At 38.4% G+C, this 16,798-nt stretch overlaps 1 protein-coding gene across 1 annotated transcript in view; it reads right to left on the reverse strand.

Moving 5' to 3' along the window:
* The window catches only part of LOC104164237 (LIM domain-binding protein 3-like), a gene marked incomplete at its 5' end in the record, with an annotated part of 68,753 nt that extends 52,209 nt beyond the window's left edge, over positions 1-16,544 (reverse strand). The window contains 3 exons of the mRNA XM_009703514.1: positions 115-318; positions 3,728-3,750; positions 16,469-16,544. Of these exons, the coding sequence (XP_009701816.1) occupies positions 115-318; positions 3,728-3,750; positions 16,469-16,544 (303 nt within the window). The remainder of the gene's footprint in view (positions 1-114; positions 319-3,727; positions 3,751-16,468) is intronic.
* Between the last annotated feature and the right edge of the window lie 254 nt (positions 16,545-16,798).

Here is a 16,798-nt window from a genome sequence, read left to right on the forward strand (position 1 = left end):
ACACTCCAGAAAAAAAAAAAAAAAAGTCCAGGAAGAGCTGCCATGTCATGCATGTAGGGACCATTCCATGTACCATGCCGAGAAAGAGCATTCCACACAAGGAAATGACCTTACCTAGCAAATTCTCCACCCTGGGCTTGTGCCTGGCCTGCAATTGCATCCATGATAGCATCTTGGGAATACATGCTGATCGGGGTGTTATACTGGGCGTGAATGATAGTAGCCTTGCCGCCCAGGCCTTTCACCTCAATGGGTTTGTGTGTAGACAGGGCAGAGTCCTTCAGGACACTGGGGTTGAAACGCTCCGTGAAGTCCGTGCTGGGTTACACAAGAGTGAGGTTCGACAGGGAAGGGAGGGGAAGAAAGGAGAAAGGCGTGACAGTTAAGTGAGAGAAAAAGCACCAACAGGGGAGTGTGCGTGTCTGTTCATGGCATCTCACCACAAAAGCTTCTGATCAGAGGATAAGAGATGACACAAGTCACAAGTAATAGTTAAAAGCTGACTGCGTTAAGGGATGTCATTTTTGTGTGGGCTTACAGATGTATAAAGAGAAAAAAAGGTGAAACACTTGTCATTGTGTCAAAAAAATCATGACAAATCCGGAAGTATTTATGTTACACTTCCATATATCAAAATTCCATTCGTACATGCATATATACATACAAGTGTATACAAACATATACACACACACATGTACATATGCATGCCCGTGGACGTACATACATACTGCAGAGAATTCCCAGTTTATTCACTGCATCCATTCATTCTTTCAGAAGGGTCTTAAAAAGGGCTAGAAAGTGCAATGGGGTGAACAGATGTCAGGTCCTCTGTTATTTAGAAGGTTCCAGTACTTTCTGTTTGGATGATTAATCACAGTGAAATTTAGTACTTGTGCCTTTTAATCTTCAAAGCTTTTCTCACAGACTAAATTAATCTTTCCCAAATCTCTGTACAGCCATCCATAGGGTGTTGCTATAGCATGATAAATGCTCAGTCTCAGATCAACAGGACAACTGCAATCAACGGGACCACTGCAGTTGGAAGAGCAGCCTCCACATTCTCCAGTAGCTCCATTTATGCGGAAGGATTTTTATTTGAGAAATTGAGCCATGAGCAAGTTAACTGAAGCTGCCATTGCAACGAGTCAGTTTAATGTCAGAATTCACCTAAAGAGCACCTGGCTTCCTTACAGCATCTACTTGTACATTGTTCTAGTCCTAGAGTTAGGACTGAGTATTGCCTGGAGTTCCACTGAGCAAGCTAAACCTCAGCTGTCAGTCACTGAAGTAGCTGCTCTTCTCTAACCTACGGGAGATCAGATGAATTTCCAGTCTGCTGCTCCTGTCCTGCCAGCAGCAGAAGGATGCCAGCAGTATAGATTCCATACGCTCACCAAACGGGGCAAAACTGAGAATTCTGTCCTTTGGGAAATAATGGATATTTCACAGAGGTTTCATTTTGAACTGAGCCCAAAAGCTGGAAATGGATATATCTCCCCACCCCAAAAGAAATTCTGAAAAACATAATCCTGTTTGACTGGAACAATTTTCCTTTTCAGTTTAAAACCATTACATCATGAATTTATCAGCTAATATTAAGTCTTTCACTGAATTTTTTCATGTGACTGAACAACAGCTTCTCTGGTTGGCAAGGGAAGAACAGCATGCCTGTTAAACCCAACCCTCAACCTGGCATGGAGGAAAAAAGATAATCAAGTAAAGCTGGCAGCTATCTGACAATCTTCCAGAGATTATCAAAGGTGATGTGCTGCCTCCAGGGGATTCCACTATGTTTTCAGCCTTTTGTTTGGTGGGATGCCCTGACTGAAGACTGACAGTAAAAGAGAGACAGTCGCACATCATTCAAAATACTTGATAGATCATTGACCGTCCCATGCTCAAGGAACAGAGACATGCATATGCACATGCTATATTACAGCCACAGCCTTTAGTTACACACATCAACATTTTAAGGGAGGGAACTGGGAAGCTGCATTATGCATTCAAAAAGTGAAAATCACCTTTTTACAAAAACATTTTTACATTTAAAATATCTCTCCATTAACTATTAATCAGCTATGACAATATTATTACACTGACATCATCTGTTGAAGGGTGTGATGTGCAGAGACGTGCAGGTTGTTATACTCTTGACTTTTCAGCATGCACATGCTTTGCTTTAACAATGGAATCTCTTTTCTTTGTAATACCCTGAATGATCACACAATAATTAAACACACAGCCCCTCGAGAACTTGAATTTAGTGTTCTCTTTCCCCTCCACTACTGAAGAGAGTCTAAACCCAAGATCTAAGAAGATGGTGTGAATGAAAAGACAGAGGTTAAATCTGCCACTTGTAAAGAATAAAGTTCAAAGCAATTGGTTTCCACAATCAATTACAAAAATAAAAGCTAGTAATCTTAGAACAGCCTAAACTTCCCTAATGGTAGCAGCAGTAGCGATTTAGGCTTTTGCTTGTGGTATTTGAACAGTTTCAGTGATGTCTTTCAAGAGGTTTTAGTCACATTTCACATATCAAGGCAAAACTCTCACTGAAGTTAACAGGATTCCCATAAAAATAAGAGAAAAAGGTACAGATTTTTCAACTGCAGAGTTTTCTTTATAACTCTGGAAGCAAACAGAAGCCATCAGTGCTTGTGAGGAGTGCTGTGCTCTAGGACAATGTGGCAGAGGTAAACTCTAGAGACAGCTGGGGCACCTCTGCAAAATGCATGGGATTTTTCTACTAAGCTGGAAAAAGATCAGGAAAAGTAAATCCTAAAGCAAGTAAGATTAAAATCACCCCTATAATGTGACTGCTGCTTTCTAAGACAATTAGAATAATTATCAATGTAAATTGGCTAGAGTTTCATCACTCCAAAGGAGTTACATCATTTGCATGACATCACACCCACACCTCATTAAAATCAACAGAAAATGCCAGAGCAGTGTAAATTATATGCATTAAATATTATTTCAACTATATGTATTCTACTATTTCTAACCTTGTCAGTTTAAATTTAACATTTAACTAATATAATTATTTACTTTATGCTGAATTTAACCCAGTCTTCAGCAATTTCTGGACAACACTCAGTTCAGAGACAGAAAGCAGGAATTTAGAGACAAGCCTGTGCCCTGAGAAAACTAAAGGTCAAAGCTGAGGACTCTCTGAACTTTCCTAAATAAAGCAGATCAATCACATTTTCAAATCAATAGTTGCTACTAACGTAAATCACTTCTTAGATCTTTTCCATATCAGTATCTCATACCAACCTAAATTTGAATTTTAGCAGAGTGGGACTTTGGAAATGATTTTTTATTATTAGTTAAGACTAATAATACACCAAAAAAGGCTCAGATAAGGCTTCATAAATAAAGGCATTAAGACTACTTAAAGAGTTAGGAGGAATTAAACCCGGACTGTAGAAATGAAAACATCTGAAAGCATTTACAAGAACTGAGCAAGCTCGGATGCTAACTCCCTTTGCAGCCTTAGAACATCACCAAGAAATGCCAAACACGTGGCATGCTTAGAAGGGAGCACCACTGGACATCAGTGGCAGTGCATGATGCTTGCCATACCAATTTTTTTTTTTTTTTTTAAAATACTTCCACTCTCAAGCAGACACAGCAGGAACACAAGGGATCATGCTACTCCAGAAAACAAATCTTCACACATACAGCACAACAGAAATACTTGGCACTATATAGAAGTGATACTAACTTGGCAGTGGTGTTGGTTATGACCTAAAAGAAGAGAAAGAGAACAAACAACATCAAAACCAACCACAGAGAAAAAGTCAATAGTTTTTAGAGTGCAAAGGGCAAAAGGTATTTACAAAAACTTACTAAAGCTTTTTTCAGACCAGCTACAAATAAGAACAATAAGTAAATGTATGCCTGAAAACCCAAACATGATTAAGAAAGGAAAAAACGTAGGGATTATAGTTGATCCACTAGGACTTAGTAGGGTACCATGGCATTTTGGCTGACCCTTGAACATGATTTTATTGCAGTGCATCCCTAAATGTGCTAAATTATCAAAGTGTATGGGGGGAGGGAGCGGAGGGAAGAAAGAAGCATTTGCAGAGTATATTCTCATCTGAAAATAGCAAATGAGTGGTAGAGATTATATTCTTCCCTCAGATACTAAATATTCAGGGATGAAGTCTGTTCTTCTCAGGCTGCCCTCAGAGTTGGTATTGCAAGATTGATTTTTTTGTCTTTTATGTGCTGCAGAATATCCAAGGAATATATTGGTAAATGTTTAAAATCTAAAACTAAGGAAAATGCCTTTGTATTTAGCAAACTATTGGCCTAAATCTGACTGTACCTACATTATGCCAACAGTGGTGTAAGCCAATTAATTTCAGAATAGTCATTCCTAATTTATTCCATGTGAAATGAAGCAAGTCTGTGCATTATGTGTTTTTTTCAATATCCACATCAGGATATTTTATTCCATCTGGTATGTACTAAGTATGAAAAAACATATGTTCATGCTACATCCTGCTTCGCTGCATAAACAAGAAGTGACAGCGGCTTGCACAGTAATTCCAAAGAACTACAATACAAAACTCATCGTAGGCCTTATGTGGGCCAAAGCTGGGAGCCATGAACAGATAGTGTGCTCAGACTGTAATATATTATTTGCTGTTAAGACTTTCTGTTGGTTGCATGAGTAGCATTAATGGGCTATGACATTTATTTTAACTTGTTTTTTTCAAAACTTAGAATATACTTTTGGGTGAAAGTAATTAATCATATTTTGCGCAAAATAAAGAGGAAGAGAGTCCAGGATCAGTTAATAAATATTTCTTCTTATTTAGCTGCACAGAATGCTGTTGACAGAACTGGGCACTGAACCTTCCAACTTGCTGCTGTCACATTTCTGGGTCTGGGATTGATAGAAAATACCGGACAGCAATGTAATACTGTTAGAGTTACATCCAAAGTGGATTTGTCTCCTCCTGCTTTTGCCTTGCAGAACCTTTGGTATTACTGCTTCTTTTTACGTACAGTCCTTTTGCATTGGCTCATCCAGCTGCCTTTTCAATGATCAAAACCACTCTAATGAGCCAAAGCTGCAGTAAAGGCTTTGCACGTCTGCATTTCCATGGAAAAGCAATCACAGATCACCTTCTGCAGTTACTGTTCTTCAGACTCCCTGACTCGAGAATATTCTTCTAGCTTTATAAACCCTACATTAAGCCAAATATATCAGTCTGTTACAGGAACCGGTAGAGATATATTAGGAACAAGCTGTAGCCTGTAAGCATATCCATGATCCTATATCCATTTTAGGTATGTGCAGGACAGCTGGGCACTCATTCACAACGAAACAGTGCAATAGTATCATTTTCTGAAGTGGACTCTGATGCTTGCTTTAATCTTCTAATCCAGGCCTCTGCCTTACACATAAAATAATATTTTAAAGGTAGAACTACCATCCCTAAAATACATCTTAATTAGAGCAACCACTTGTTTGCATATAAAAATATGTTCAAAGATAAAAATCATTATGTGCACACACTAAGAACTGCTCAACAACCACATGTCTCAGTAAAGATTTTTTAGATGTGAAGAGGCTACTATAGCTTCCTCCAAAAAGACTAAAGCTTCACTTCTCCTTATGTTTAGTATGTGATGAGAAAATTCTCCCCAGTTCAGAGCCACACATTATTTTAGCCTGATTCTAAATATGGACATGTATGAAACACCCAACTTGCTGCTCACAGAGGTCACACAGTAAGAAGCTAGTAACCCAAGCCACCTGGCACGTACTCGGAGGACAGGTATTTACTGCCCTTGACCTACAACATGAAAAGTAACTTACACTGGAATGAAAAAGAACCACATGTTTCAAACTATGACTCACTCCTCCTATTTATTAATGCTCCCCTTTCCAGAGCATTCAGCACATCAAGTTGCACACTCTTAATGGGCCACCTCTGTTTTTCACCCTGGGCCAGCATGATAAAAGTTTAATGCAAAAGTGTATCAGAGAAACAGATGCTTTGTTATCCTTCATAGATCAAGGAAATAATCTCATAATTAATTTTAGCTTTCCGATAGGATTTTCCAAAGGGTTTAGCTAAACCTCTAACAGCAACTCACACAAGTTCAAATTATTTGATGAAAAGGACACCAAACTGAAATATGAAATAGACCTTAAGATCAACCTCCAAACCTGAATTTTCTTATAGCTTTTACCATACTGCTAAGTGGATGTTCATGAATGCACAATAAATTCACAGTTTTGAAGCACCGTAATTTCACAATCTTTACAGAGCATCTCATATTGTGCTATATGATAAGAATGTTCACAATAAAGTCCAGAGCTGATTTTGCAGGGCTCACAGTGCTTTCCTTGTGCACTCTTTCACATATATCCACAATGAGATCGAGACTGTCTCGGATGATACTAAGTTCCAAGGTAGTTACAGGTTCCATGTTACTCTCCACAGAGCAGTAGGAAAGATGCCTCTCACTTCATGGGTAACACTCCAGTGGGAGTTGGGATGGCAGGATTACTGAACTCTGAATTTTCTCTGCATGTAAACAGAGATGTACAGTTCTCTAAATCTCAGAGGAATGACCTGAAAAGACACATGTACTTAGTAGCTCTGAGCTCTTTCATCTTTTCAGAATGTTCTTGGGTTGCAGGATAAAGCCTGATTTTTTTTTGAACTGAACATTTAGATGATTTCTCATCAATTTTCATATTTGCTCATCAGTGCTACAGATATTGCAGGCAGATAGACTGCAATTCCCTAAAATTTTATTCAAACTAAAAAAAAAAAATAAAAAATTAAATCTCAGGTGGTTGTTCTAAGGTAGAACCTTGCTTTGTAATTCAATGCATTGCCAGAGGAGTGCACTAAGGCGTACATGTAAAGGAGATGGACACCATGGAAAAGCAGAAGAGTGAAGACAGTGAAGTGTTTTCTGCAGGTGCACCTTTTTTGCACCCCAGCAATCACTGTGATATTACGTAGTCCTATCGCGATGCCCTCTGGAATCAACAGAATTGTTCCCATTGACTTCCATGAGTGATGGATGCAGCTGTGTTATAATTTTGATAACAAAGAAACAGTCAGAACGCTGAGCCATTCAAAACACAGCCCCTTCACCCTCACCCTTGCAGATGTTAAGGAGGGTTGTGAAGATAGTGGGAGAAAGATACGGAGATATAGTCCCAGCATAACTCTGCATATTGAAATAAGACAAGGATTAGTTTTCCTCAAGAAAAATGTAAATTAAGAGAGAAGGATTCCGAGGTTTATTTTGTTGATCTTGCTTACTAACTGAAATTATATTCTTTTAAACACTAATTGCCTTTCTTAATTATCCGGTATGGGAAGGAAGGATATGATTTTTTCAGATAAGTTAATTAGGACTGTTAATGCCAAGTGCTTAAGAGAGTTACAATGAATCATCTAAACTGCTTGAATCATCTAGAACATGCACATACGCTCTTTTATAAGGACAAAATATCCTTACCTTGCTACAACTTAAAGCCCCTTGGTTTTACTCTTGCAAAGAGCTTCTGCAATGGGATATAAAGTACTTGAAAATATCCATTTGCCATCAAATCTCGAGTGGATTTTCCGATTTTTCTGTTTTTCCTCATATAGCCAAGTCCCTGGTGGTTTGAAGTACAGTTTTTCCCATATTCATAATAAGAAATGTATCTTAATTTTAAATAAACACAAATAAACAAATCAGAGATTTGTTCGCAAATTAATATATGAAGGCAGAAAAATCAGGAAAACCTGTTTCTCATTGCTTTTTCTCATGTATTGTAGTCCAAGCTCCTCACTTCACAAACCTACTGATAGAACACTTGATCTGCAATACAGTAAAACACTGAAAACCTTGACAGCATGGGATCCAACTACCTGGGTAGTATCTTGTCGTGAATGAGTCTGAAATCGTAATGAGGTCCAGGAAAAAAGGCGAGGGGGGAATGCACTGCCACATATTTAGAGATCTTTCCTTGTTACATACAAGTTAAGACAAAGCTAATGGATGCGAAACAGACAATGTTCAAACCAGATAATTTAAAATATTGCAATTTTTACTCATTTTGCGTAGGAAAGCCAATACATTAAGGCAGGAATTATGGCGGGACACTCCAGTAGACTAGCATGTCAGATTTGCTGGTCAAAGCAATTTCTCTTTTAGGAAGGTACCAAAGATCAGACCTGTTTTATAGCAGCTTCCTATAGCGGCCAACATTGATACTTGATTCTATGAGACTACATGCATTAGTTTAAATTGCTAAATGCCAGAACCCCGAAATGATCACAGTTACTTCAGTCGTAGTGTTCCTCCTCATGCTCTGATGACTATTGCCAATCCATCTTGCAATTCAGATACCAAAGACCAAGAGTTATTCTGTAATGGTACTGCGTGTATGTTTTTGGGGGTACTGGAAAATGTAATGATTGTTCCAGACCTTATTCATGATTACCAGACAAATGCACATTAGGGTAGGTACTATTACATTCATTGTTCAGCAAATTTATTACTTATTGCAATATTAAATATTTTACCACGTTACCTACCCTCTAGGAAGTCCACCTTCCGAAGCCCTTCGGTTGAGACTTAATTTATGCATCTCAGCCATTTCCCTTAGAGTCTCTGCTGAGTAAAGGCCAATAGGGTTGTTATATTGCCTTGCAGGGCTCAGCTGGTGTACAGGACTATTGCCATCAGTCAATACTGTGCTTAGTTTTGAACCTAGATTACTCTTTGCAGGTGAAATGTCAGGAGTCACAGACTGAGAGGACATGGAAGATCTAACTGTGGTGGTCTTTAGGTAGGAAGAGCTATTTGAAAAGCTGATCTCTTGCTTGTTGAGGTAGCCTGAAAACGTTCCATTGGTTGCTAAAATACTACCCACAGGCCCAGCCGCCGTGTTAGTTAGAGGACTGAAGGTTGCTCTGTTGTCATTGATTTCCCAAGCAGGTTCCTGTAGCAGCAAACATGCAGGCCAAGAAAAGAAAAAAAGAAAAGAGCAATCATAGAACACATGCAAAAATAATGTCTCTGCAATTACTGCTTTCTAAACATATCAATAAACTTCCAATAAATAGATTGGGGCCAAAGCATCCAATCTTTCAGGGAAGATTTTCAACAATGAAATACATAGTTTCAAACTAAGGGAAGCAAAACATACTCAGGCATTTTTTTATTGGGTTTTAGTTGAAACCAACAAATAAAGCTTAACGTTAAAAGAGCATTTGCTACTACTCAATCTCATAGCAATGATTTTATATAAAGACAACACTGTCCATTAATTTCTAGGATAATTAAGAAATCTTAAAAAAAATTCTTAAGGTCAGAATCATTTGAGACAATATACAAACATAAAAGTCAATGCCATTATTATAAAAATGCAATGATTCTAAACCACAGCACTCTGTTTTCCATAAGTACACTTGAAGTTACTGAAGCCCACACATTGCATTGCTTCCATAGGCTCTGGTTCATGCTAATTAGGCCATGCAGCATGGTTAGCAGATAGACCAACAGGACTTAAGAACCGGTACTGCTCAACAGATAGGATGCTTCTATTCTGATCCTTTCTGCATAATTTCTACTTGAGAGAACGTGTGTATGAGTATGAAGTTGAACAGTGCATGATCCTACAGTCATGTTCCAGATAATATTCCTAACTCGGACAGCAGGATGTATTGCCTTAGTCGAAGTCACAGGAATCTGTTTTACAATAGCTATACACATAGAAGTCCGTGCTGGTGCTCAAATTAGAAACATCCTACCAAAACCTCAAACCTCATCCTGGGAAAATGCAGTACTATGCTTCAGTTTCATAAATGATTTGCTATTAATACAGCTTAGTGAAACCAAAATAAAAGGTAATATAAAAAAAAGGAAACATACTGCTTTTTCAGCAACACAATGCAGGAAATAAGTTGTTGCATGAGTTGTGAGGAAGTTTCATCTAAAACTTCTGTGCTCTTGTGGCCTAAAACACCCTGTCACTGCTTCAAGCTCATTCTGGTGCAACACCATCTAAATCCCTAGGACTGGAGGGTACTCAGCACCTTATGACAAGCACAGAGCACCCTTAGGGTTAAATTGCTTCATTTCCTTCCAGCTACTGGCAGTGTATAGTGACCACAGCTCTATACATTTTGGAAGTCTGCCTACCTGCAGTATGGACAATTTTATCAAAGAAGAATACAAACTTCACTTTCATCCAGGTCAGCATTTTATACCTTTACTCTTGGTCTTCTTATTCTTTAGTTTCTAAAGGCTCAGTGACTGGAACATGAATAACAAGCTTCTCATATTGATTATTTTTAACATCTCTTTAATGTTTTCCTTTTGAACCTAGCATCCTGAGCGCTGGAACTCATTAGCACATGTTTTAAAATAATGAATTACATAATTTCAAAAGCCGTTTTAGTCTTCACTTTTGTCTGTCTGTAATTCTGTGCTTTGGATTAAAAAAAAAAAAAAAAATTCTATAGCTGAGGTACCTAGCAAACTATTCGAATGCTTGGCAATTCACAGATTTCTCTAGAGCCATAATATCAATTTGTAGTTTATCTCAGAAACTCCTGGCTCCAGCCTAACCTGAGCTTTGTTGCTTTTGCTACAGGAGAAGGATCACTTCAGCTTCTCCCTCCAGACATAGATACCCTGCAGCCATAACTGGTACCCAGTTGTCGTGATGCTCACAGGTAAGAGGCCCACCAGTAACGCCGACAGCATGCTGCAGCCCAGCTTTGGGGGTCAGGGACAGGCAGGGGACATCATCCTGAAGAAGGCATGGAGCCCACAACCTGCCCTCAATGAAAGCCAGCACCAGAGCAGGTGGTGGCCTGCAGTGACATTTTGCCACATTTGGGCTGGCACTGCTTCAGTTGCCATCTTTAACATCTTACATGCATCTCCCCCATAGCCTTGCATGAAGCATAAGCCTGAGAATAATCGGCCTCTGATTTTCTACTTTTGCTAGTATTAGTTATCATTAATGGCAGTTACTGATTTTGGCTAAGGTTCATTAGAAAGACAAGTATTTTATATTCTCCTCTTGGATTTTTCCATATTGCATATTTAAGTTTAGGGAGATTACATTTGAAAAATCAAGATAATATGGCCTGATTAATTAAAATTAATTGCAAAAAAAAAAAACCCTATAAAGGCCTAAGGATATAATTAATCATAACATTAAATACATTTAAGACATTTTGAATCAAAACTGTAAGGTAGATAAAACGAATTGAGAACACAGTAGTAAACAGGAAGAGATTTTAGCTGGCATTAATAGCTGCCTGAGGCTGTAGAAATAGATAATCCTAAAAGCATTTTTCAGACTATGCCCTTTTTAAATAAATACATTTGAATTACATACTTCAGTCATTATACCCTGACACAGAAAACAGCAAACAACCAATCCTTAAGTGGCCTACTGCAAGCTTCCAAGCATCATTAAAGAGACAAAACCCAGAGAGTCTCTCTAAAAATGTGTTGTAAGAGGCACAAACACACAAGGCCATGTTCATAAATTAAGTCACCACTTGTGCAAATGAGTTTTACATGCTTGCAGAGAGGGACAAAACAAATATTTAAAAAAAAATAGAGGCAATAGAGGAGAAAAAGGATATGCCAGAGTTATAATTGTTTATCACTCTGAAAACTCGGTGGCTTTAATCTAAGTTAACTGTGGGTTTCTTTTCTAAACCCAGTAATAAACGGACATGCAAGGAGATCTGATTATAAAGTATCAGTTTCAACTGCTAATGAGAGAAATCCCAGATATTTCCTTAATCCTAATGCATTTTCATAGTTGTGGTGTTACTGGACACTAACAGTAGGCAAAGGGAAAATTATAGGACTGCCATAAAAAATGATAGTTGATGATTTTGCTCATCTTTGTGACATGAATGGAGTTTTGGTTTCACTCCTCAAACAATTTCTACCTGGAATACCAGCATGCTGGTAACTCAACACTAGAATTCCTAGGAATCGAGCAGTGCCAGGTTAGTGTTCTCCACTTTGAGTTAATATTCGTAGTAGTTTTAAGGTAGTTGTTTTCCATGTGTTCAGGGGGGAAAGGGATGAAACAGGAAGTGTCCAAGAGCAGCTGTATAATTTCTTCTAAAGAATTACTGCTCAATAATCGGCTTATTTAGTTCTTTTTGTGATTGACAAAGAACGTCTCATTAAGTTTATACCTCGTAGGATATTTTAGATTTTTTTTTTCTCCAGTTCAGTGGCAAAAACAGATCAATGCAGCATTTCTGAAACCATTCCTGAATGCGAAGGTCAAATTTCTAATACTGAGCAGCAGCACGGCTTTTAGTATTACATCACCCGAAATGCAGCCCACAGTAACAAATGTTCCCCTGTTTCCCACCTCTCTCATCCCGTTCTGTTTCAGTCTCTGTGGCTGGAAAAGCAAGTGAAAATGTCCAACTACGCAAGTCTGATGCTACCCTTCAGCCCACCAGAAGAGGAGGCTCTGGCACTGAACAATGGGCGTCTTCCCTCGAGAAAGATGCAGTGATCCTGTTGCAAGCCCTTACTACGAGGGGAAAAACGCGTTTTAATTTCCCACTGTAATGTAGTTAATGAGGTTAAAACTGATAAATGTAGGGGAGTCTCAAACATTTGGGAATAGAAGGAAGCTATGAATCAGCTCAATTTCCATTCTGAAACATTATTATTCTTTTCTTTATAAATATTCAACTTCTATGAAAGGCAAATGCTCCTTCTTATGTATCAGAGAAGTGAGAAACAAATTTATGTTGGAAGACACAATATCAGTTTTTCAGGTCCTCTTCCTTTGACAGCCCATGGTCTATTTATCTACTGCTATTACCCTACAGTCTTTATTCAACTTTTGCACTTCTGGGAGAACAACTTTGATGCTATACTAATGAATTTGACCTCCCAACACGCCCAAGAAGCAGTTGTTGCTTTCAACCTTTTACAGAAAGAAGGAAATGGAGGCATCATGGCATTAAATGACTCTGCTCAAAGACATCCAACAAATAGCTTTTGGCTCAGCCAGCTCTTCCATCGTATGCTTTACTTAAAAAGTCAATCATCTCTTCATCTATTTCCTCTTAGCCACATAGGTTCCCAAATTTGGCAGGAAACAAATCCTAAGCATCACGAGATCCTCACTGGGACTCTGAAATAAGCGTGTTCAGTACTGTTTCATAAACAGGGTAACACATAGTCATATTATTAAAAATTAAAGAGGCTGTCATAATACCTTTATGCAAAGGGACAAATGTTTAAAGCTATGCTTAGCCTTAAAGCTTCAGCTTGAACATTTTGAATCTTCACCTGTGTTGTGCCCCCCATGGAAAGCTGCAGGAACTCACTGACTGATGATGGCATAGTTTCAATCCTTGGACTCATGCTTACTCTTCTTGTTATTTGAAAGCTTTCAGCATTAGTTATAGCCTTTCTTTCAGCTATGCCACGCTTGTGCAAAAGACTTGACTAAATCAAAAAGATTTGGCTAAACTAAATGAAAATCGTTTCAAGCTTGAGATTAATGTCAGATAAGGAAATAGTGAAACTGCAAATCAGTCAAACTTTTATTTCCAATAATAGCCCTACAGCTCAGTTGATGCCATACTTATGGTTGCAGAACCTGTATCATCCATAACATTGATCACCTCAAGAAAGTAAGGAGAGAACGTATGTTACTTGTAGAATGTAGAAAAATTTCCATAGTGGTAAAGAACTCTGGGGTTTTTACACCTTCCTCACATCTTTGTAAGAGAATGTATGCTTATTTTTCTAAAACACGAAAAACTATGACCGTAGCAGTCAAAGAAGAAATACATGCTTGAAAATTAGTGGAAGCTGCAATCAGATCAGCAATAATGTACAGGAAAATTCATGGTTTAAACTAGACACTGAACTTGCACATGCAGATTTTTTAGCTAACATTGCCATGCCTTAACCTTGGCTCAGAGAAAGGTGAGAAAAACTTCTCTCGATGTTTGAGGACAACACTGTTGTGACTGTCTTGTAATGTTGGTTTTTGCTGTTTATTGAAATGCAATCGAATGCATTTCATGTGAACCATCAGAGTCTAAACACTGTCAAACAGTGATGTGGAGGTGACAGCTTCTGCCTATGTGTCACAGAATTCTTCATTTCTACAGTGATACTGTTACTAGAAATAATAAAGGGACAAGCAAAGAAACCTTGACTTTTAAAGTACATTCATTGTAACATACCTTACATTGCAACATCCCCATACCACTGTTTGTATCAGTAAATGCTTTTTATTCTGGATTTTGAGACTTCTCCAATGGTTCAATGCTTTCACCCCCTTCCAAACCACCCTCAGAGAAGAATTTTTCTTCAGTTAAAAATTACTGTTGTCTACTAGTGTATAGTAGTGATACAAACATCACCCCTCTTGACCTGCAAAGGGCTGCCCACTCCTGCTCTCCACTGCTACCTCTTCCTCCGGGCCAAAGACCCTACATCTAAGACCTTCCTGAATACTGCTAGATACCCTGTTTCCCACCATACCTTCTCCTAGATGCTGCCCTTTTCCTCCAGAAAGGTTCCAGTAAATCCCTTTTCCAGCTGCAAGTACTGCCTACAGCTCATTCAGAACAGGCTACCTCCAACAGCTCCTATAAACCTTTCCGAAGTGCTGATGTACAGAATGCTTAAGTGTGAGGCAACATGCTCCTGAAAAAGGGTTGAGTCCTTTGACCCTCATCTCTCTCTGAAGGGTTAAAATACGAAATGTAAAGTCACTTTATAGCTTCCATGCCAAAGGCGCTTTTAGGACCTTTCAAAAAACCTACGGTGCAAGGAGTTAACTTTTTTATAGGGTAGATAGTTAAGGGAGAAAGTGTTTTGTGTGGGAAACAGCTTTGAATACCTACAGCGATAGTTTTAAAATTGACACTTGCCAGGGAAGAAATGCACCCAGTACAGAGTCATGAAAATCTGATGTATAAAAACTTTTACGTGCAAGTAGGCAAATTTGTCCTACCTGCACAGGTGCTATGGAGGAGCCCAAAAGATAGTTGTCAGTCCTGTGTTGGTGAGTAACTCTGAAGAGACACGTCTACTTGCTGCCTTGAAAATTAACAGCATTCTGTGTAGTTCTTGAGGGAAAATAAGTACTCTCTCCCGCTTCCTGTCCCTATTACTTTGCTGATGCAGTCAAACACCAGTGTTACTAAAAGAATGATCCATTGGTTTTGCTCTAGGAATTTGACAGTACCGTTTGATGACTGTTCCAATAACTTTCGCCAAGATAACTTTTATAAAATCATGATATAAGCAGGAACAACTCTGAGCAAGATAAATTCTTAATTTCATCTTCCTTGCCAAAAAGCTTACAAAATCTGGAGCAAAATAACATTATTTCTGTCTCAACTAATAAATGGCCAGACAAGTTAATTTCAAATTTGACAAAATAAAATTGAATCAAATTATTCTCCCCAAGTTCAACCTTTTCTGTTACTTTGAACATATCTGCAGCGGTTACAGGGATGATGTTACCTTCCGAGCTCTGAATTTGGAAAGCACGGTGTTTATAAAAATGACTTAAAACTGATCTATGGAAGTCAGAACTGCTAAAACCAGTAGAATATCACCTAATTCTCCAAGTATTTTGATCTTCAGTGTTTCTTATTTATACTACATGCTAGGGATGAAACTGGCACTCACAGAAGGGGTAAAGTTGCAGCAATGGTGATTTTACTTCCTCTCCGTTTATCTAATTAAATGCGTCAGCAATGCAAATGTCCTATGCAGTGCTTGAGCTGAAGGATATATACTGTCTTTCAGGTATCCTTGCTCCTCAGTGCCTCCAAAGATACAGATAATGAGTTGCCAGGTACAGTCAATGAATGCTGTTTATTCTAATATGAACATTTATTTTATGGAAGATGATGAGATTTGACAATAGAAATCAAGCCATCCATTTCCTCTGCCACTTGCTGTTATTCATTAAATTGAATTATCCTCTTTATTTTTTATTCTCATATCTTTTGAAATGTGACAAGAATGCAACATGATGCAAGCTGTAAAACACCCTAATGTCCTCTTTCCAAATCAGTGTCTTTTCAGTGGTAGTCAAGATTTGGATACACTGAGGTACAGTCTAATGGTTTTTCCCCAAGAATCTATAAAGACAAATGTATATTTTAAGAAGCCTTGGTAGCCTTTTGCACCCTAGATGAAAACAAACTGCTCAGAATAGGTTAGACCAGATCACATCAGAAGATAGCTAGATGCTTTCGCTCTGCTCATCAGAAATTAGCAAAATACAGATCACTAATACATTGCCTTGTAGCAGTTTTGCTGCCTGTGTATTCCTTCAATGTTCACTTATCTGGGGTGGGCAAAAGCCATCTCCTGTAGTAGGTATTTACCTTCACTGTGGTAGATAAAAATGGTATTAACTTTAGTTGAGAAGAAACATATTACATACCTTCTGGTGGGGAATTACAGCCCTGGGAGAATCAATTCTGGGCGCTGTGGTCGAAACTGGCACTGGACGTTTAGATCTGGGGATCCAGAAAGAAAAAAAGATTAGCAATCTGGACTTCTATTTTTCAGCTCTAATTTCATGCAAAACTGCTGTTTCATCAGGACTGAAAGCTAAGCATAGCCTAGACTTTTTCTAGTTATCATGCTTTTTCTACATCCTCATTTACAAAGGTCTTAAATGTGAGAAAAAGTTTGATATAGTTTCTCTGAATGATGAAACGTCACCAGTTATGGAGGCAGTCTCTGACTTGGGAGATCATCTGTTTTCCAG

Source organism: Cariama cristata, unplaced genomic scaffold (assembly GCF_000690535.1).
Source record: "Cariama cristata isolate BGI_N322 unplaced genomic scaffold, ASM69053v1 scaffold18117, whole genome shotgun sequence".
Lineage (NCBI taxonomy): Eukaryota > Metazoa > Chordata > Aves > Cariamiformes > Cariamidae > Cariama > Cariama cristata.